The sequence below is a fragment of the Heloderma suspectum genome, chromosome 3, assembly GCF_057233095.1.
Source record: "Heloderma suspectum isolate Gila_16-S chromosome 3, 16-S_ref, whole genome shotgun sequence".
NCBI lineage: Eukaryota > Metazoa > Chordata > Lepidosauria > Squamata > Helodermatidae > Heloderma > Heloderma suspectum.
In genome coordinates this window covers 212,293,995-212,316,716 of record NC_139460.1, presented here as the reverse complement: position 1 = coordinate 212,316,716, position 22,722 = coordinate 212,293,995, and the positions used below count along the sequence as shown (strand labels likewise).

At 41.1% G+C, this 22,722-nt stretch overlaps 1 protein-coding gene across 1 annotated transcript; it reads right to left on the bottom strand.

Annotated features, from left to right (window-relative positions):
• Positions 1 to 1,091: 1,091 nt before the first annotated feature.
• VPS26A (VPS26 retromer complex component A) lies at positions 1,092 to 22,455 on the bottom strand. The gene is made up of 9 exons (XM_084845446.1): positions 22,387 to 22,455; positions 12,833 to 12,982; positions 10,229 to 10,304; positions 8,410 to 8,566; positions 7,315 to 7,479; positions 5,964 to 6,070; positions 5,111 to 5,179; positions 4,289 to 4,431; positions 1,092 to 2,827 (listed from the first exon to the last, which is right to left on the bottom strand). The coding sequence occupies exons 1-9, from the start codon at positions 22,387 to 22,389 to the stop codon at positions 2,714 to 2,716; spliced, it is 984 nt and encodes a 327-aa protein (XP_084701572.1). The 5' UTR covers positions 22,390 to 22,455; the 3' UTR covers positions 1,092 to 2,713.
• Positions 22,456 to 22,722: the final 267 nt, after the last annotated feature.

Genomic DNA, 22,722 nt, shown 5'->3' with positions numbered 1-22,722 from the left:
GACCGCCAAATATCACTACTCCTCAGGCAGCGCAATAGCACACCCATTACTGCGAAGTACATTAAAAGGCGACCACGTGCGTGTAGACCAGACTGTAGATCAGCCGTTCCTCGACCTGATTTCCTCCAGATGTGTTGGACTACAACTCCCAGCATCCCTAGGCAGCATTCGCCGACCCATATCATAAAGTGATGGGTGGGGAACATACCCGTATGTACACGGGTAAGTGCTGTAGGGTCATGTCCGTTCCATCCCTTATCTGTAGCTGTTACAAGGCCGACGTGCCGCCTGTCTTGCTCTCTCCACCCCATTCCCGTGTAAGTGAAGGTGGGGCGTCTTTTCCCACCCCGACGATCGGAAAAAAGCGAACACTTTTTGCCAAGGCACAAGCGCCACTCTTATTTGAACCTCCATCGGATAAACAAGCCCGCATTTAACAAGAAAGGGGTATGTGGCGGGAAGCCTATCTTAGGAAATCCCAGCATTCACACTCAACAATTAAACCAAGCGCTGCTGATCATAAGTGTATTTCAGAAAATGTCAGTAGAGCGCTCCAGTGATCAGTGCTTGCTGCTCTGCACTGATTAGTTCAGAAATCATTCTGCAACGGTAGACCAGTTTCTAGCAGGCTGCTTAGTACTAGGATTGCTTCATAGAATGCTGGACTCAGTGGATCTTTAGCAGATAGTACAAAACTGCATTCCCACAATCACTTAACATAAAGCAGCTATGCCATAAAACAGCCTTCCTCAGCCTGGTACCCTCCAGATGTGTTGGACTACAATTTCCATCATCCCCAGCCAGTATGGCCACTGGCCATGTTGCAGTTCAACACACCTGGAGGGCACCAGGAGAGAGAAGCTTGCCATAAATAATAAAACATGCTTGATATGTAGTCTTGCTTTAGAAATCCATGGACCAGAATGATATACAGGGCAGGGAAGTAGTCAAGACTACTTGTGAGATAAAACTAAAATTTTCCTCCTCCCCCAACAATGGATTAAATGCTATTTAGAACAATCCAAGTCTGACTTCGTTATCTACTAACAGTTCTATATGACTAAGTAGAAGTGACAGACACAGTACAGTGTACGATTAAAGACAATCAAGGTATTTTAGTGAGAATACAGCTATTTTTAATAATTCAAATAGCAGTTCATTGTGTCTATTATACATTGTAGCACAATTTGAGGCTGGTTAAATACAATCAGTTTTTAAAATTTATTGGAATAGTTTCCAGATTGCAACATGCAAGTGTCCATGAAAATATTTGGCATTGTTTTGTTTGTTTGAAATTCTGAAGAGGCACTTACATGAGGGAGTTAACTTTTCTCAGTCACAGGCATCCATATTATGAGAAATATCCCAGCACGCAGCATCTCTGACTGCTTGATCAAAGTGCCATAGTAATAAAAGTTCTTACTGAAGTATAATTTAGTAATTTCACTTACTCATAAAGTAAGGTAACCAATAACACTTGCACTGAAGTTTAGAAACATTCTTGGTGGATAGGCCAAGTGAAGTATAAACGTGAGTAGCCTTCTATTCAGCAGGTTCCATGTTGTGCCCAAAACAAGCAGTGTGTTTTCTGAAAACTATATGCTTAATTATGGACAGATGGAGGCTAACAAGGTTTGTCCAAAGACAATAAATTCACTCAATGAATTATAAAGATAAAAAAAGATGTTTTACTACATAGACCTCCAGCACCTACTTGGGATTCAGTTGGGTTCCAGTTGGGTTCCAGTTGGGTTCCATCCTTACACCTTTCTATAAGCACAGGTTTCCTTATAATGGAAAATGAAAGTTTCCCCACGTTTGGAAAATATTGGAAAGAAGATGGTGAAAGTGCAAAGATAATGAATTTTTGTGCATGTGATCCAGATTTTAATAGTGTAATCAGTAAAAGCTATAGTAAAACATTTTCTCTCACATACGCCCTCCATTGAAACAGGGTTGAATGGGAGAATTCAATATTTTAGCACAGGGCATATGAGCTTTCAGGGACATTGGAACTGATAATAGAATAATTAGGATGGAGGAGCTAAGAAAAAAATAGAAGAGCAGCCACCACTCTTTATAAAGCTAATTTCAGAAAGAAGCTTGCTTACACACATTCCTCAGAAAGATAAGGGGTTCTTAAAACAATGGTATGGTCTCAGACCTATCCCAAGTACATAACATTTTTTACATGTTACCTACTTCCCTGGGGTAAGCACTGGTTTACTTTCAGGGCAAAATCCCATTATAAACCCCAGATCTGTCATTTTAGTACAACATATTTTTTTTTATTAAGTTTCCAAGGACACAGGTAACAGACACTGAGGAAGTATGTATGATATGAAATGTGGTATAGGAAGAGGAAATGCTTTAGTCTACCATCAATGATAAGCAAAACTTAAATGCGCCAGCCTACATGCATGGAAACACATAACTAGACTTTAAGCTTTATGTATATCTGAGTGCATCACACCAGACAAGAGTAAAATGTGCAGTATAAAATAGCTTAAGAAAGTTCCAGTGTTTGAGAAAGCACTTATTTTAAATGTATGTACACGCTTGAATTTTTACTTGAAGAATGTTTTAGTAGTGTGGGAAATGCAGCACTGTAAGATGAGGAAGACTGTTGTGAGTTTTGGCCTTCTTCCCTACAGGCTGTTGCCACCTTTAACCTGCTGATCTATCAACAGTTCTTTCACCCCCTACACCCAGTTCACATTTCTGGCTGCTCTGCTGATGCCTGTGGTTCTGGACTTTCAAACCGCTGGTGGAAGTTGGTTCGTTGTTTCCTCAGTTTCTCAGGAGCTTTTCTCCAAAGAATGATCTCCTTTTAAGAGTGGGAGAAAATACACTTTAAAAACTTGATATTTGAACAGGTCAATATGTTGCAGACTGAAGCAACTGTACTAAAAACTGATTCAAACCCACCCAATTCTTTCCATAAGCTTGCTATCTGATGAAATGCAGCATCTTTAATGAACTTACAGCATTTTTATCCTGCTTTTCTATAAAACATAAATTGTACAAAATTATTTTCTCACCGTAACTTTAAAAGGTGGTTTAAAACCAAATATTAAAACTAAAACAAAAATAACATCAGCTAAAAAGGAAAAAAATATATATCCACATTTGAAAACAGTTAAACATATTCTTAAACATAAGCAGTCCAGGAAAGTCTGTTGTTCAGTGCTGAAGTTTTTCTTCAACAGAAAAACAGGAGAGAGATACTTTTATGTTCCCAACATGTTTTTAAGTCAATTGACACCCAAGAAGCAATCTTCAGATTCAAATCTTTGTTTTCAGAGAAATGCACATCGCACATTTTTAATTAAGATACTGCATCAGATACACACAAAAGACTTATAATGTTCCAAATCTGTTGTTTTTCTAGATATGCTTCTGTATTCGACAGTGTATTGGCTGTAGAGAAAGTTGAACCCCACCCCTTCCCCTCCTTTTTGCCTGTCCAAATATGACCATCTATTACATAAGACCTGTTAATCCACTTTTCATATATGCAAGAGAAAATTTAAAACTAAAGAACATATCACACATATAATTTTGACTTAAGAATGTGAACAATGTAGTTTTCATGTGTAGCCAAGACTTATTTTTTGACAGGCTTTTTAGATATTTTATGAATGTTGATCTCTTTCTGGCTTCTGCACTGATTTTGTCCTTTTAATTGTAATTTCATTGTACTGTCTTCATTAGAGTTTTAGATAGAGTTTTACTTTGTTTGTACTTTGCTAACCACCTTCACTATTTTTTTTTTAGCAAGGAGAAAGAATTGCTGAAAATTCTTCACTTTTCTTTTTGGGGATTGGAGTCAGGCTCCTCACTCCAAGCCTCTTAGAACTTCCATGTAGGCGTTTGAAAAAGCCAAAATACCCAAAGCCGCAATCCTTTTCAGCAGTGGCACCCATACTGTGCAGCTCTGGATAGTTTCTGGCTTACCACTGGGTTGTATCCAATGTTGGTCTAACTTAGGTCCAATTTATACATTAATGTATCTACTCTAAGTAGGACTAACATTGGATACAACCCATTGTGTGCAAACATGACTATTATTTCATACATTTCTTTTATCAGGGGATGGGTTTTGATAGGTTTTTATCAGCGTTCCGATTTATTACTGCTGGTTTAGCAGAATGTGTTTAGTGTCCTAAATACTGTTATTATTTTGTGGCTTTTGTACTTTGCAAGCTGCCTTTAATATTTTTGAATAGAAAAGTTATCAAGAATAAATCCATTTTATTACATTATTCCAGTTTGCAGAACCTTATACCTGTTGCTTGAAGTACCGTCTGTCCTCTTCATCTACTAACACTAGGTTCAAGAAGTATCTTACTGAAAACTTTTTATTCACATCCCTCATTGTAGGAGTAGGATCGTAGCCTGCCAAGAAGAGTCTTATGGGAATAGATTCACCTTAAATTAAAAGAAGCCAAGGTTACTTATGTTGGTGAAAGGAAGGAACCTTTAACAGGTTAGAATAGTTTCTGACAATTAATGGTTTGGGGTATGGAGAAGAAAATTTTCTATCAGCTAAGTTGTGCTGACATTCTGTAGGTACACAAATGAAAAGCTCATTTTCAGAAGCTGCAGTATTCTCTAAATGTCCCCAAATTAAAAAAAAACACACCAGTTTGGGGACCTGGCATAATAACTATTTCAAGAGAAAAGGAGGAACTCTCTCTTTAAACCACTCACACCAGATCTCAACACAAGGCTCTATCTTTTAAATAGGCCATGGTAAATATCCTTATCCATGGTAAATATCTGCATATTTTAGAACATATCAGAGTAGCAAATTTCATATTTAACCAAGTTCACAAAATAAATAGCTTTGAGGCACTGTTCATTTCATGAGGAAAATGGCATATTTTCACAATTGTTACTACTACTAACAGCTCACATCACCTGGTCTTGCAAACAATCCTAGGATTAGGAGCCCGTACTGTTGTTTTAGTGCTTTGGGTCTCCAATTTGTTCCAGTTTAGACTTCAAGACAACCCTATTCTGTATTACCCAAAAATAAACATTTAAAAGAAACAGCCTACATTTTAACATAAAAATACTCCACAGATGTTGACATGCACTGACTCACCTTTAACTGGTGCACCATCCATTATTTCATACTTTGCAATAGTCTCTGTCTCTGTTGTGGTACTGGGCCCTGGTTAAACAATTATCAGGCTGTTTATTTGTACTTTTATACATTTCTATAGACTAGAAGCCCATAGCAATTATGCCTTGACCAAACATTGTTAGCTATTTAATTACACAGATAATCAGAACTTTTAATAGACAGTTCTTACTAGTAATACTCAAGAAGGTATTTCCACCTTTCACAGCATAACAGATCCTCGGGATTATTCTGAACGATATTAAACCAGTAAATCATGTTAATCTTAACTCTGTACAGGAATTTGCCAAAGCAATGAGTGACCCCATCTTCCATCTGAACAGGTCACCCTAGTTTACCGCTGTTATGAACCATTCATCTGCTACCAGTACCTCCATGCTACGCTAATTCTGAGATTTTGCTACATTTTAAAATGCAAAGTCCCTGTATAATAAGGTATTCCACCTCTCCCTGTGCAGTCAAAAGTAACAAAACAATACCTGATCTATACAGATATAGATAAAAAATAGCTATACAGATATAGATAAAAAATATGTGTGTGTGTTAGTATTATATAAGACAAGGCTCCAGGAACCAATTCACAGGCACAATTCAAAGTCCACTTTGAAGAAATTTGTTCTACAAATCAGTACTGGTCACTACTTGTAGTTAACTTTAAAATTACAATAATTTTCCAGACAACCTTCACACACAATCCAGTACCACAGCGTATTATCAAATGGAAAAAATATTAGAAAAGGCTAGATTTCGAACACATCAAATTAAAAAGTAAGAACTTTCATCAAATTGACACTCTTCTCTATGTTCATCTTACCAATTCCAGTGATTTCCTTTTTGATCAGTTGCAACTCCATATGCTGAATTTTTATTCTTACTAAGAGGAAGTAAATTTTTCCAACAATCACATCTTTTAAATGATACCTTAAGACAAAGGAACAGGGCTTGTAAAATATTAGAATTTGCACATTTTAAACTACTTTTGAGAATTGTGGTGTACGTTCATATTTTCATTGCTGAAAAAAGGATAAGAAAGCACTATTCTCTACTGAACTGAGTTATTTATTTCACTCAAGTACAGTCCCACCACTGAAAGTTTGCAGCAACAAAATGTTTTATTCCCCAATCAAGCAGTATATTTTGAGGAGCCACTTTAAAGCCATCTCCAAGTATGCTAAAGGATAGTAGTGAAGGAGAGGACTTTACAAAATAGCTGAATATGTACCAAAGTTAAGCAAGTGGGCTCTGCCTACTGATGTCATCAGAGATCAAATAGTGGCCCCTTCTCTGCTGCTTAGCCAGCTAGTGCAAAAAGCCCCAGGCTAGCAGAAGACATAGGCCTGGTCTACACACTAAAGAGATTTATATCCTACTTTTTCATCATACAGAAACAGGAATACAGTCGGTGTAATTCAAAAATGGTAACAAGATTTTTAAAATCCCAGAAACCCAGCCACCAGATATGAAATTCTGAGCAGGGTTCAGAAATCAAACCATAAGCCCACTAAAACAGAATAATCTTCAAATGGCATCTACATGCCATCAGGGAAGGTCTAACTAGGTCTCCCAGGACAAGGTGTTCCAGAACATGGGTACAACTATTGTGCATACCCACCACCTGAACCTCCAACAGTGGTGGGACATGGATAAGAGTCTCCCCAATCACCTGAGGAAGCAAGGCTACTATTCTAGGCTGTAGGTAGATGTAGTTTCCAAATGCTCCCCATGTAAAAGTCTCCTTGAATGTGAAGAACTAACACATCAAGGAGAAAGGTACTAGCCTCGTATATTCCTTGCTGTGCTGGTTTTCTGTTTGCTATTCTAGTTGTGTGTGTTTTTTAACAGAGAACATCCCAAAATGTGATTCCCCTTCCTGCAGTCCTACGTCTGTTCTATTATGCTCAGGACTCCACCACCTCATTTTTCCGCATGGTTAGCCCAGACTTTATTCTTGACAAGTGAGAAACTGGAGAAGCCACATGAGCAGTTGCTTCAAGACAACAGGAATCCTTCTGAATTGTGACAACCTTGGAGAGGAAGGTTAACCCACATATCCCTATTAGCAATCAGTTGCTAATCACTGCTATGTGCTCTATTTTCATCAAAAAGACCTTCCCTGGTTGCTGTTCTCAAAGTCATGTGTTTGGCTTATTCAGAGTCATACGTACTTAGATTTGTTGTATTCAAATTCTATGTGCAGACAATCTTCAATTCCTACTTCCATTTTAATAGAGTTGTTAACATCTGGGTAAGTTGCAAGCTGGTGAACAATGAGGTCATACTCTTTTATCAAGTCTGACAATCTTCTTACTATTGTCACCTTAAGGAAGTACCTATAAAAGAATGAAATTAGTGGTATACATAGAATGGTTTACACACATATAGGCTAGATCTGCAGAGGTGGACATCTTTATCAAATTAGCTAACGCCAGAACACTACATTAAGGTTCACAACTTGCATTACTGGTTAGAGCTATATTAACTAATCAGCTCACAATTCTACCTACTTTTGTTGCAAAGCCATCCTAAGAAATTCATAGCAGTTTGTTATATTCCCAAAGCAAGAGAAAAGGCTATTCCAATTTCAATTAATACAATATTTCTTTACAGATCTATAGACAGGGTGGAATATATTTTGTGAACCCACTTACATTTAAATTCAAGATTCTTAGCTTATTTTTAAAAGCTGCACACATTTAAATTCAAGCTCCGTGTGTAAAATCAATTAAATTAAATAAGAAGCGTTTGCAAATACAAAGTACCTGAAGCTTTTTAAAACTGCATCCATTTCTAGTTTTTTAGAATCATAATTGTAGCACAGAAAGATTGGATTACTCTTATTTTTTCCTATAAATGAGTTTTTTCTCTCTTTACAGTATTTTGTTGAATTTTTGTGTTTCTTAAGTTTAACAACATTGTAACAAAGTATTTTAATAATACTAAAAATCAGTATGAATGCCTTTGACAGAAAGTGATACTCCTCGATCAGTAATGTTTTGCCAATACCCCATTCCCGCTGCAGTCCCAACTCTCCATGACAGTTTTCAAGTAATGCAAGGGGCTGCGGGGGGCAATTGGCAAAAATCACTTCCCTCTCTTCTGTTTGTGGGAGCTCCGTTGGATCAAACTCCCTTCCACAAATGGAAGGTCACCTTTGATCCAACCTATTGTTTTTAAAAATTTATGCATACCAATACCCCACTACAAGTAAGTTAGACTGCTATAACTGCAGCTGGAGAAAAAGTGGTTTTCAGTTTCCATACCTCAATCTGACATTGGCACCAATGTAGGATTCATATGGCTTCTCAACTTGCATAAATTCAAAGTCATAACTTCTACTTTGTGTTAATTCACCAGGTAAGGCCAGCTCTTTCACTAGGTTTACAAATTCATGAGTATTGCTCTTGTCATTGAAAAGTTCTAAGAAATTAAGGAATACAATCAGAAAGAGAACATAACAGAAGCTTTCCCGAAGAACAGTCTTTTAATGGCTTGACACTTGGATAGCTGGAAGTAGTGGGCAAGGACAGAAGGGAATAGATGGTAAGAGATTCAACGTACCTAAAACACTCACATTTTAAAAACAAGAATTTAAAAAGTAAATTTAGTATTTTGCAGGATTCAGTAGTCCTTCAATGGCCCCATTCAGACACATTAATAAACTAAGGTTCCAGAGAATCTTGATTTTCGTTTATGAACAGCATGCTCACACAACTGCCTTAACAGTCCTGCTTGGCTTCTGCAAGCAATAGCAGCTAAACGAGTCATGGCCTGTCTATGGTTTGTTTATTGGGATGTCCAGACTGAGAAGTCTAGCTTGTCACTCCCCAAACAAGCCAGAGTCATAAACAACAAACCATGCCTTAAGACTCCAGTTTGTTAGGAGAGACACAAGCCAAAGTTCTTAGTTCGGATATCACGATAAACAATGGATGGACAATCAATGGTTTGTTTAGCCCAGGGATGGGAACCTTGGCCTGTAGAGTCTTGGGCTCCTTCAGCAGGTGCCACCCCATGGAGGCTACCAGGGGCTTGAGGAGGAAGCAGGGAGAGGAATCCACACTGTTATATCCAATGTATAATCAGAGATAAAGTGGGATTCCCCTGCATGCTATTCCTCCTCCCAATTGGAAGGGCAAAGGGCATATTAAGTGCTTTGCTGGCCGAGGTGCCAGGTGGATCCAGTGCCTTGGCTAGGGCAGCTTTGCTGCATGCAGGCTTTCCCTCATCAGGAAAAGCCCTCACATAGTAAAACTAGGTCCCTGGCCAAAGGAGCTCAAAGCAGAACTTTGGCTGAGGAACACCCACTGCTGTCATTCAGCCCATGGAGGGGTACGTGGAGCTCATCCAACCCCCTACCCAAAAGCAGTTACCCACCCCTATTTTAGCCACTCCAGCTTGCAGGAAGTCAAGCACAAGTGATCCAGCAGCATATGCAAACATGCTGCTTGATCTCAATAAGCCAAGGTTCCTAGATTATCATGACATCCAAACCAGGCCAGTATGTCAGTTGCACTGCAAGGACCCTCCATTCAATTAGAAAATGCTACTATTTTGTTAATTATACTGCATAACAGCCCACCGTTTTAATGCCAACACATCCAGCTTGACTAACAACAATCTGTATGCAGTAAACTCAAGGACATAAATTTAATCTAATAGAACTTCCCCCAAAATATATGTAATTCTTCATTTCTAATATTGTGAGCAGAAAAATTTTGTTGAACTTCTGCTGATGAAACGAAATGTACAAGCTTTATAAAGGTCTTCTTCAAGAAGAAAAAACAAAATTGCAGATAAATTACTTCAATAGATTATATCATCTTTACTTACTGCACCTCGTGACCAACATAGCAACAATCCCCTAGCTAGATTACATTCTTATTGTAAAGATGTATATTCTTTGCAAAACTGCTGCTTGACAGAATACAGAAAACTGATTTTTCTCCCTCTCAAGGGCTATTCATTTCAAGGACATGTTCAACATACTAGCTATTCAACTATCTCCAGATTATGATTTTCATAAACTTGGTTATGTGCACTTTGCAGTTAACCATGCTCAGTGACAATTCTGTAACTCACCAATTTGTCCTACGAATTCAATTCTAATTCCTTGGTGCTCTAGCCTCTTTCCATGTTGTTTAAAGACTATGTTCACCTGCAAAAACCAAGACACTGATGAAACACTTCTTCCCCTCAGCATAGATGCACAGATCCATTTTCTGCACAAGGACAAAACTGGGATTATTTATTAGAATTATTTATATCCCACTCTTCCATTATATTTGCAGGACTCAGCACAGTTTAAGAACAAAACCTAACAGGAAAAAACCAGCAACAGGTGCAGCAGTTAAAGCCAATCTCTTTTTTAAAGCTGCTGGAGGTACAATGCATTGCCTTTACCTGCCCTATGTTATAATGCTGGACTAGATAGGAACATAGGATGCCTTTTTTATTCCTTCCAACTCCAGTTCAGAGTTCTTCCACAAGTAAAATAGTTAGGCTTTTGCTAGATGAACTCAACGCTTTCCTCCACCCACATATATAAAGCTAAAAAAAGGTATAAGGAGCTCATGACTGTGGGAAGAGAAACTAGTGAAGCAGCTATTTAGCAAGGGGTGCATGGCAAGTTATAAAAACAAGTAGTAGGAAGAAGACAGAAATTTTAGAGCAAAAGACTAAGATAAATATGGCATTCCCCACCCCACATCTTTCTAACATTTGAAAGGGGTGATGAGGAGTAATAGGACAGAAGAATACTGATGCTTAGATCCAGTGTCTTAATGTGGCTACAGATGCTGTCCTTTTCCATTCTACAAGTCAGGGAATGCCCACACACCCTATAGCTAATGAACCCACGGAGAATTCCCTAACATAAGAAAGTGGGGCAGCTCCAGGCCTTTTACATGCTTCTTGTGCACATCAGAGCCTTACTATGGGGGCTAGTGCATGCACAAATCCCTTTTAACCATTTGCATGAATTGTAGTCATTATCTTAAAGGAAATCTTTAAACCACTACAGTTGTGAAAACAGCACATGCTAAATAAATTATCTAAATGCAGCAACATTTACTTGATATTACATTGGTATCATGACCACAGCTCTTAAGAGGATATATTTTTTCCACATCAAACCCAAATAAGTGTTATTGCACCCAAGCTCCACTGAAGACAAGCTTGTGGATCAGTCCACCAGAAAGTGTATAAGGTAAGGTGGTTTTAAAGCAACATACAATTTTTTTGCATTCAATGAAATGTAATATTTCTTATCTGCTTAAGGATTCTGATAGTTAACCCAACCTTCCTAATTAGCAAAATAATTGTTCCAAATCAAAACCTAACAATATTGAGTAATACTGCACATCAGAAAAAGTCTTATTTCTATTACATGAATAACTTCTCGTCTGGATTACTGCAGTGCGTTATACATGGGGCTGCCTTTGAAAATAGTCTGGAAACTTCAGCTGGTCCAAAATAGGGCAGCAAGATTGTTAACCGGGACTAGCCAACGAGCTCATATTACGCCAGTACTTTTCCAGCTGCACTGGCTGCCAGTCCATTTCCGGGCCCAATTCAAAGTGCTGGTATTAACATTTAAAGCCCTTAATGGCTTGGGGCCAGGTTATCTGAAGGATTGCCTCCTCCCATATGTGCCTGCCCGGACCTTAAGATCATCCTCAGCAGCCCTTGTCCGTGAGCCCCTGTCAAAGGAAGTGAGGCAGGTGGCTACTAGGAGGAGGGCTTTTACTGTTGTGGCACCCCAGCTATGGAATGAGCTCCCTAGTGAGGTTTGCCTGGCACCTACATTGTATTCCTTCTGGCACCAGGTGAAGACCTTTTTATTTTCCCAGGCATTTTAGCTTTCTAGACTTTTAGCTTTGCTGTTTTAAATTTGTATTTTAAATCTCTGCATTGCTGCTAGGTTTTATTTTGGTTTTATTCTGATTGTATTGCTATACTGTGGTTTGAATATTTTATATATTTTATATTGTTTTATTGTGTGCTCTTTGGTTTTAATTTTTGTGAACTGCCCAGAGAGCTTCCGCTATTGGGCAGTAATGAAATAAACAAAAAAACAAACAAACAAGAATGAATGAATGAATGCATTTTATTAAAAACCATGCTGAGTATGCCCTTTTTAAAATGGATCTTGTTCTAAGGACTGTACAAAAGAGAAAAAGAAAACTCATACAATAACATCTAGTTCTGAGAACAAAGAGCTAGAGCCACAGATGTTAATCTTTAGCTGGAGGTGATGATCACCCTTTAGCCAACTGAGTTAACTACTGAATAACTAGTCTCAGGAAGCATATTCTAGCTTAACTTCTACTGTGGAAGCAAAGGTTTATCCAACTGTGTCATTCCGCCAGCAGAACAGACACCACTGGTAGATTGAATCCACCCTTCCACATCTATCCTGCTGCATGCTCCCTAAATTTGCTCCAAAGGGTTGAGAGACCCTCTGGAGTAGATTTGGGGGATGGGGGGGATTACAGGAGGAGGGGAAGGGAAACATCCACTGCATGAGTAGAAGTCTGCTCATGTTACTCCGGATTTACCTCAAAATAAAATAATTTAACTGGAACAATGTGAGTCAAAGTCACAATTATAACCTCATTAATATGTTTCTGTCCTATATGTGTTCTATAAAATACTGATTTCTGGATGTGTGTGGAATGAGTTTACCTTTCCTGAAACAGATTCTCCATCATAGAACAAATAATGTTTTTCTATTTTACCATCTTCTGTTTTGATTTCAGCTGTTTTTCGTGATTCTGCATCATTAAGAACAACATCAATCTCACAAATGGGACCAAACAAGCCTCCAAGAAAACTCTGCAATAAAAAGCATATTCATTTAGATACACTAAACAACTTTATCAAGAACAGTATTGCAGCCACAAAGCATTGGCAAATATCAGAAGCTAAGTAATGAAGGAAATCTCTATACAGCCTCTATTACAATTGCATCTCTGGAGAATAGAAGTAGAAATTAAATTCTACCACAACTTTCATCAGAAGGAGGAAACTGAAGCATTGGGATGCAGCGGCAGAACACTGCTATGGGAGATACACTTATAGAAAAGCAATGATTGTGCCAGAGTAGAAAGCCAGGCTTGTTTTCCAGACCAAGGTAGGTCTCCACCTCACACCAATTATAAAACTTTTCATCTACCATATAACCTTTTAAAAGAATTAGAAAATAATTTTAGTTAAAAGATTTTAAGTGTAACATGACACAGATACCTAATCCAAATAACTATAGTGATTTACTACATATACACTTCTATACTGATGGAGGAGAAAAACACAAGATACAGTCAGGGCCAGAAATATTGGAACAAGGATAACTGTTTTGGCAGTTGGCCTCTGTACACCACCACATTGAAGTTGGAAGGAAACACACCCAGATGGGAGCGAAGTCAGGACTTTCAGCTGTAATTCAAGGGCTTTGACAAAAGTGGGGCACTAACCATTCTGGAAATACAGCCAGTGGCATACACACACACCCTTCATTGGTGGCTCATAAGTAATGGAACAAACCAACATCATTTCAAACTTAAGGATCGCCTTTAATACCTGGATGAAAATCCTTTGCAGTCAATGACTGCCTGAAGTCTGGAACCCATGGACATCACCAAATGCTGAGTTTCCTCCCTCGAGATGCTTTGCCAGACCTTTACCGCAGCTGCCTTCAGCTGCTGCTTGTTTGTGGGTCTTTCTGCCTTCAGTCTTGTCTTCAGTAAGTGAAAAGCATACTCTATTGGGTGGAGATCAGGTGACTGACTTGGCCATTGAAGAACATCCCACTTCTTTGCCTTCAGAAACTCTGGGGTAGCCTTTGCTGTATGTTTTGAGTCATTATCCATCTGCAATATGAAGCGACGTCCTATCAGTTTGGCAGCATTCGGCTGAATCAGAGCAGAAAGTATAGCCCGATACACTTCAGAATTCATCCTGCTGCGTTTATCAGCAGTCAGGTCATCAATAAACATCAGTGACCTGGTTCCATTGTCAGCCATACATGCCCATGCCATAACACTGCCTCCACCATGTTTGACAGATGATGTGGTATGCTTTGGATCATAAGCTGTTCCTTTCCTTCTCCAGACTTTTCTCTTCCCATCATTCTGGTACAAGTTAATCTTGGTTTCATCAGTCCAAAGAATCTTACTCCAGAACTGGGCAGGCTTTTTTAGGTGTTTGCTGGCAAAGGCTAATCTGGTCTGTCCTTGTGCATTACCAGTGGTTTGCACCTTGTTGTGAGGCCTCTGTGTTTACATTCATAAAGCTGTCTCTTGACTGTAGATGTTGACAATGACATGCCTACCTCCTCAAGAGCATTCTTGACCTGGCTAGATGTTGTGAAAGGGTTCCTCTTCACCATGAGCAGCATTCTGTGGTCATCCACTTTAGTTGTCTTCCGTGGTCCGCCAGGCCTTTTGCTGTTGCTGAGCTTGCCAGTTAAGTCCTTCTTTTTCAGGATGTTCCAAATTGTTGTGTTGGCCACTCCCACTGTTTTTGCTATCTCTCTGATGGGTTTATTTTGTTTCCTCAGCCTAATGATGGCCTCCTTCACTTACATGGACACCTCTTTGGACCTCATGTTGGGAGTTCCACTGAACAGCCACCAAATGCAAATGTAACACTCAGAACCATCTCCAGGCCTTTTCTCTGCTTGATTGGTCATGGAGTACCCAGGAAACAGGCCACACCTGGCCATGCAGCTGCTTGTCAGCCATTCGTTCCATTACTTATGAGCCACCAACAATGGGGGGGAGGTGTATGCCACTGGCTGTACTTCCAGAATGGTTAGTGCCCCACTTTTATCAAACCCCTTGAATTACAGCTGGAAGTCCTGACTTCGCTCCCATCTGGGTGTGTTTCCTTTCAACTTCAATGTGGTGGTGTACAGAGGCCAACTGCCAAAACAGTTATCCTTGTTCCAATATTTCTGGCCCTGACTGTATACTAAAGCATCATTCTGCAACCTGGTGCCCTCCAGATATTTTGGACTACACTCCCAGCATTTCTCACCATTGGCCATGCTGAGTGGGGCTGATAGGAATTGAAGTCCTAACCAATTGGAGGGCATCAGGTTGGGGAAAGCTGCACTAAAACTACACTACAGAACCAGAATTAGCAACTAGTTTTTCCTGAGGGCCACTCTGACTAGAGTGGAGAAATGGCAAGACTCCATGCCCTACACCAGAACAATCTGTTACCTAATCCCATTGCCACAGATGCTGCTTAACCATACTCCCCCCACCCCCACCTAGGAAAAGCACCACTACTCAAGGATAAATTTGGCCCTATTATAGAGGTTAACAGTTGTCTTACAGGGATCCCAAAAACTGTTAAAGTACACATTGACATTCAGGTTGCCAACTCATTGCCTGGAGACATGACCTAAACCTTCAAATATTCCAAGGCAGGATTGCAGCTAATGTGCTTCCTGCATTCATTCCTTCACTGATCCCCTTGCCTAGCTCTTCTATCTGGTGTAGCCAGCAGGACTCTTAGTTTTGCCCCAAAAGCAGGGAAGGAGAGTCAGCAAGGAGACTTGTGGAGAAATAGATGGAGACAGAGCACCTGTATTCTGTCTTAGTGCCTTGAAGAATTGTTTAAAAATCCTAGATGGCATTTACCTTCATTATTATTGCAAGCCTCTTTTTTAAAAATAATAATAATAAAGCTTGCTAATTCTATCAGCAAGAACTAGGCTAACTATCTAAACAATATAAACAATGGAAGTCCAGACTTCAAAAGGAGTCCTAGAAGAGTCCTAGAAGAGTTCAATAAGCCACCATTAAAGGCAGAACAAACTGCATTTTCTGGCAGAATGGCAAAACATTTCTCAACTGCCTAAATACACTACATATTTATGAAGAAATTTGATCTCCAATAAAGGAATTATTTCAGAAAAACCCTCAGTTCCTAAAATGAATGTGTTTACAACACTCTATTGTTATGATCTCAGCACCCCTTTGAGCCTAATCCATACAATTTGTCCTGTCTTGTGTTGGCATGCAGAAACCATAGGATTCCACAGCTGAGAAAATAGCTACAGCAATTTGACATTAACAATACAAAATACTCAAATACATAACTACCATCAACTATCTCTAAAATGCTCAAAAACATTAAAAACACAAAGTATGCTTGTATGCTGCCATATTGGGAAGAAGAATAAAATTTGACAAAGGAAAAGAGGTGTGTGTAAGTCAGACGCTGACCTATTTTTTAAAAAAATAGATAGTCCACACATAACCATACAATATGCATTACCATTTGCAACTTCCACAAAGAAAATACAGTATGGAATCAATTCTAAATATATTTAGAGCAGGGTTAGGCAAGCTAGCGCCCTCCAGATGTTATGGACTACAACTCCCATAATCCATAACCATTGGCTATGCTGGCTGGGGCTACTGGGAGTTGTAGTCCTAAATATCCAGAGGGCACAAGGTTGCCTACCCCTGATTTAGAGCCTAGCCTCAAAGAACACCTAAATAATTATCCAGGAATTTCATCCTTTGCAAGGGCTGCTACATTTACACATTAGGTTGTTTAAGATGTGAGAAATGCATAACTAAGAACAATGATTTCAATCCAGTCTTCCAGTATTGCAGTGCCCAGAGGACTCCCCACAGAGCACAACAAAGCCATGTTCCCCCCACCCTCTCTGCATGCACAAACACTATGCCAAGCTTTTATGGCAAAGGAGAGTTGCATGTGTGCTTCACATTCCCCATAACAGCACTGTGCAGGCACTCTGTATGCCGGGAGGGGGGGGGGGAGTTGTTGTTGTGACATAAGGGATTTGTGCATGGATGCTACACTCACAGGATTGGATCAAACCCAATGTATACATGTCACAATTGTGCATTTTCAACTACATGTAGGACAAGCATATACATGTAAGGGAACCAGAGTGGCTCATAAGTCCGACCACATGTTCATAAAATAAAAACATGCATATGTCACTGCAAGAAGAAGTGAAGTGGCCCTTCAGAGTTGATTTGCACATGCCTCTATTTGATGAGTCATCCCATGATGAATACTAGACACTGTACTTTGCTACTATATGATCTACTCTGGAGTTATACTCGGGCACATTTCATCTACTGCCATTTCATCTCAACTAATGTTCTACACTTTGGACTTCCTCTGCAAACCAGGAACAAACCATGGTTTACAATCCTGGCTTGCAAAACAATCAAAAAGCACAATTTGTCAGTTCAGACAATATGGCAAGCTATGGTTTGAATTGTACAAGGGAGGGAATTACAGCATGTGTTGGGAGGAAGGAACGCATGAGCCCAAGGATCCTGGAAGGCTCATTCATATAACAACACATTTAGACATTAAAAATCAATTATCAGCTGAACATGTGCATGGCCCTAAACAGATTGCATTTGAAATGATATTTAGACAGCTATCTGTGGCATTTGATCTGTCTTAGTCTTTCCACACTCACAAACACACGCAACATATCACTAATACTGGAGCCATAAGCATGCATTTGCAAATGTCTCCTTGGTATTCCAACATCTTGAAGTATTTTTCACAAGAATAAGCATCAGGTTAGTGAAACAAAGCCAAAGTAGAGTTGCTTACCCTTTTGCCTGCCAGGGCTCCTGTACTTTTAATATTTGCATGACAAGCAGAAATTCAGTACATGAAAAAGCTGAAGTCACATTTGATTTCAAAAGAGGAAACACCTCAAACATGAGGGGATTAGTAAAAGGGAAATTGAAAAGGAAAGTCAAGAGTGACAAATCTCTCCAAAATGCTTGGGTGTTAAACCACCTGAATAGGAGCTCAGCTAGAAAGTATACTACAGATCAGAAAAGGTATCACCAAGTCCAAGAGGAAGCCAGTGTGGTTAATGAGCAGACTCAAGGAAAATGCTAGAGGCAAGTAGGCTTCCTTCACAAAATGGAATAATTGCCCAAATGAGGGCAAAAAGGAACACAAATTTGGCAAAAGAAATACAAGCAAATAATATGGGATAAGAGGACAGGTGCTCTAATGGATTACTAATTGGTTAAAGAAAAGGAAGCAGAGTTGTAATAAATGGATGGTTCACAGTGGAGGGATGCAAGAAGTTGGGTCCCCAGGATCTGTATTGGGATCATTGCTTGTTAACTTATTCATAAATGACCCGGGGTTAGGGGTGAGCAGTGAGGTGGCCAAGTTTGCTGATGTCACCAAATTATTCAGGGTAGGAAGAACAAAAAGAACTGAAAACAACTTTGAAAGGATCTCTCCGAATGGTGTAAATAGGCAATAAAATGCCAAATGCAGTTCCATATAAGCAAGTGTAAAAGAATGCACACTGGGACAAAATTCTAACTTCACATATACACTAATGAGGTATGAGCTGGTGGTGATTAGCCAGGAATGGGATCTTGGGGTTAGTGGTTAGTTCAATTAAAACATTGATCCAGAGCACTGCAGCTGTGTAAGTGGTAAACTCCTTGTTAGGGATCATTAGGAAAGGGATCAAAAATAAAGTGACCAATATTATAATGCCTTTATATAAATCTATGGTGTAGCCACACTTGGAATACTGTGTAGGTTCTGGTAGCCACACCTCAAAAAGTATGCTGTAGATCAGGGGGCTGGAGCAGCTCTTTGAGTTAAGGCTGCAATATTTGGGGCTATTTAACTTAGGCAAGTAAAGGAGAATATGTTAGAGGTGTATAAAATAAGCATTTTGTGGAGAAAGTGGATAGACTTTATCCCCTCATAATACTAGAACCCAGTATCATCCAATGAAACTGAATGGTGGGAGATTCCAAACAGACAAAAGGAAGTACTTTACACAGCACAAAGTTCAACTACAAAATTTGCTTCCACAACATGTGGTGATGGCCACCGACATAGATGGCTCTAAAAGGGGACTAAACAAATTCATGGAGGATAAGGCTACCAATGGCTACTAGGCATGATGGTGATATACTACACCCCTAGGTTCAGAGGCAGCTTGCCTCTGAATACCAGTCACTGGGGAACAGCAGCATGAGAGGGCTATTGCCCTAGTGCCCTGGTTGTGGGCTTCCCATGGGCATCTGTTGGCCACTTTGGGAAACAGGATGGTGAATGAGATAAGCCCTTGGTCTAATCAAGCTAGGCTGTTCTTGAATTTCATCTGCAAAATTTCTGCAAAAGCACTAGCAATGACAGAAAGATAGCTAATCATGCTGGAATAAGTTATCTGCTAAATGTACCAAAGATTTCTACAGCTTATGAAGCCTGAGGAAATCCTTGAATGTAACACTTGATAAAACTGTTGCAACACCTTATAACAGCCCTTCCAAACCTGGTGCCCTCTAGACGTGATGGACTACAACTCCCATATTTCTACAATCTGCTTTGCTATGCTGGTTGTGGGATTATGAAAGCAGTAGTCCAACACATCTGGAGGGCACCAGGTTGGGAAAGGCTGATTTCTATCAAATAAGCTAAATGACTATGGATCTCCAGGATTTTCATGGGCAGAATTCACTTTTAATCAGTTGGCCCTAAGGAATCCATTAACCAAACCTGGCATGTTATGCAACTTATCTAATGATACTCCTTCAGGAGGAATCACTGATACTCTGCCAGAAAGTACTATCAATAGCATTAAATGATTAGCAAGTTGTATACAACTGCATATTTTAAAGGACTGTGCAACCTATTATTGAAACACTGTAACAAGCAACTCTATTGTACACTTCCTCAAAGTAGCTTAAAAAAAAAAGTAACATCCATCTAACAAGGATTAGCTTGAAGTTTAAAATTAAGGGCGCAATCCTATCGGGATAGTCAGCCGCCTGCAAATTCTGAGGCCACCCTGCATTTGCAGCTAGACAGCTGATTTTGGATGTATAGCTGGAGGCTTCAGAGTGGGGGGGGGGAGGCTGGACAATGCATAGGAAACGTCATAACAACACTTCCACTGTCTCCTCCCCTCCACGCCCCAGGGAAAGGAACGGCTCCTCCTGTGCAAGCACCAAGTCATTGCTGACTCCTAGAGGGACGCCGCTTTCGCTGGCATTTTCATGGCAGACTATAGCGGGGTGGTTTGCCACTGCCTTCCCCAGTCGTGACTACCTTTCCCCCAGCAAGCTGGGTACTCATTTTACCAACCTCGGAAGGATGGAGGGCTGAGTCAACCTGAGCCGGCTACCTGGGACCCAGCTTCCGCTGGGATCCAAGGTTGTGGGGAGAGTTTCAGTTGCAATACTGCCGCCTACCACTCTGCACCACACGAGGCTCTTCGCCCCAGGGAACTCCCCTTTTGCCCACTCTGTGCTAGAGTTATAAACAAGGAGGCAGGGGAGAACTGTGCCACCTGTGAGGCAGCGGGGGAAGGGGCGAGAAGCATGGTTTCTGGGAACCGAGCTCGGAGCCCTGGCTCCATGATTGGTTCCCAGAAACCAAAAAATCCTATGGCCATCTAGACATTGTCTAGTGGCCATAGGATTGCTCTCTAGGTTGTTCTAAAATTGATGTTTTAGTTTAGAAAGTGAAAGGCTACCCCCACTAACCATACCAACTGCTGTGTCAAAACTGATTTCAACTACTGCAAAAAAATAAGTTTAGCTGTCTGAAAGCACTTTTAAAAGGCATCTCAAATGCTTTCCACTTTCTGAAATAACAACTTTTGCATGCTTGGCATGCTGTCAAAATGTTAATGTGGTAACAGGAAATATAAGGAAACTCAGGAGGAAAGGGAACAGTCAGCTTTAGAGTATTTACATTCCATGAAGCATGCTATAAAAACCACTGAATAACCTTAGGGAGCGGGGGGGGGGGGGCTGTTTTCTACAGTTAGCACTCCCATGAGCAATATATGCTCCTTATGCCCTATTGCTTAAGTAGCCTTTTCCTGCTCTTGAAACTACCTAAGTAAGACCCAGTTCAGCTTCCAGGAAGATCTCTGGAATCATCAGAGCAAAAGGACAAAAGGTGCATTTTACAGAGAGGTAGTCGTGTTAGTCTAGTGCAGCAAAAACAAAAAGTCTTGTGGCACATTAAAAACTAACAAATGTATTATGGCATAAGCTTTTGTGGGCACTTAAGTAGACAGTGTCCACAAATGCTTATGCCAGAATCAGCAGGTATATTGACTATCACCCCTATAAAAAAATGACCAGTTATGCAGGCGAAGTCTGAAAGCAATGAGCCACTGCCATTCCAGTCCTCTCAACTTTCTCAAGTATGCAGCAAAGAGGTATTTCACTTTCATTAATGACAAGGCTGTTGTAACCCTCGCAATGGCCACCCTACGAAATAGATTAGGTTTTTCATGCCAGTACTCCTGCCAACCTAGCAGTTCGAAAGCAAGAAATTGCAAGTAGATAAATAGGTCCCGCCTCGGCGGGAAAGGTAACAGCGTTCCGTGCACCTCAAGTGTTCAGTCATGCCAGCCACTTGACCACGGAAGCATCTTCGGACAACGCTGGCTCTTCAGCTTAGAAACGGGGATGAGCACCACACCCTAGAGTCGGACACGACTGGTTGGGGACACCTTTACCTTTTTACTGTTTTGCAACATGGGAGGTAACAGTGTGCTTCTAAGCACGTGCAGAACGCCTCTCCCACAGTTCAGAGACAGGCAAGGTTAGAGGCCAAGGTTCTGAGGCCAGAGTGTGCAATCTTGAAGGTATGTCTCTTTCCAGGTGTCATTCCCAACGCAGCCACCGTCCGGCCAGGTGACTCCCCGCCCACAGGAAACCCAACTACTTTCCCATTCCCTGCTCACTTGGCTCGCGGGCGTCGTGACTGGACAGAGGAGTCACGAGCTCCGCTGAAGGCCAAAGACAACCTGAGAGTGGCAGGGGAGCCCCCTCCCCGCCTGCCGCGCGCGCGCATTTCTTATAACGTCACCAAGAAAGGCGGGGTGAGCGCGCGGAAGGAGGGAGAGGGAGGAGGGGTGACATCGAATGGAAGCCCCCCGCGCGCCGAGAAGACGCGGCTGAAGGGTGGGGGCGGGGTCAACGGCCTAGGGAGGAACGGAGAGGAGTACCGTATCCATGGGAACGGCCAACGTCTCACTCAGCCTCCCTGGCTCAAAAGCCCCCAAGGCCCGTCCTGCCGCACAAGGGGAAGGAAGAAAAAGAGTGGGAAGGCGGCGCCACTCATGCTACAACGGTTCTCCAGGCGTTCGAAACCACGAAGCGACACAACACTACCAGCCCCAGTTCTCTTCACAACCCCCTAGCCCCGGGCCGCCGCTTACTTACCATGGTCAGTCAGACTCCGGCCCCCCACCCCAAGCAACAGTAGCAACCCGGCCCGCGCCCCTGTCATGTGACCTTAGAGGCCGTCACTTCGCTCCACGCCCCCGGCACGTGACCGCCCCTCCCGCGGGGTGGTGAAAGGGAAGGGCGGCGCGGCGCGGCGCGGCGCTTGCGGGGAGAGAGCGGCTTTGAAAGGCGAGGGGCGCTAGAGGGCGCTACTCTTGTAGCGAGGCTGAGGCCGAAGGGGAACCGGGAAGCGGCAATGCTCGCCCCGCCCCGCCCCCGTGCTGGATGCTGTCGGATGTGCTGCCCGATCTTAAGTACGTTTACTCTGGAGTA

Excerpts from the sequence above, each read along its gene's own strand:
- VPS26A (XM_084845446.1), bottom strand. Across the intron at positions 6,071-7,314 it reads TTTGAATACAACAAATCTAA|GTATCATTTAAAAGATGTGA; the intron begins GTACGTATGACT and ends CTTTGTCTTAAG. Across the intron at positions 2,828-4,288 it reads GACGGTACTTCAAGCAACAG|GAGATCATTCTTTGGAGAAA; the intron begins GTATAAGGTTCT and ends CACTCTTAAAAG.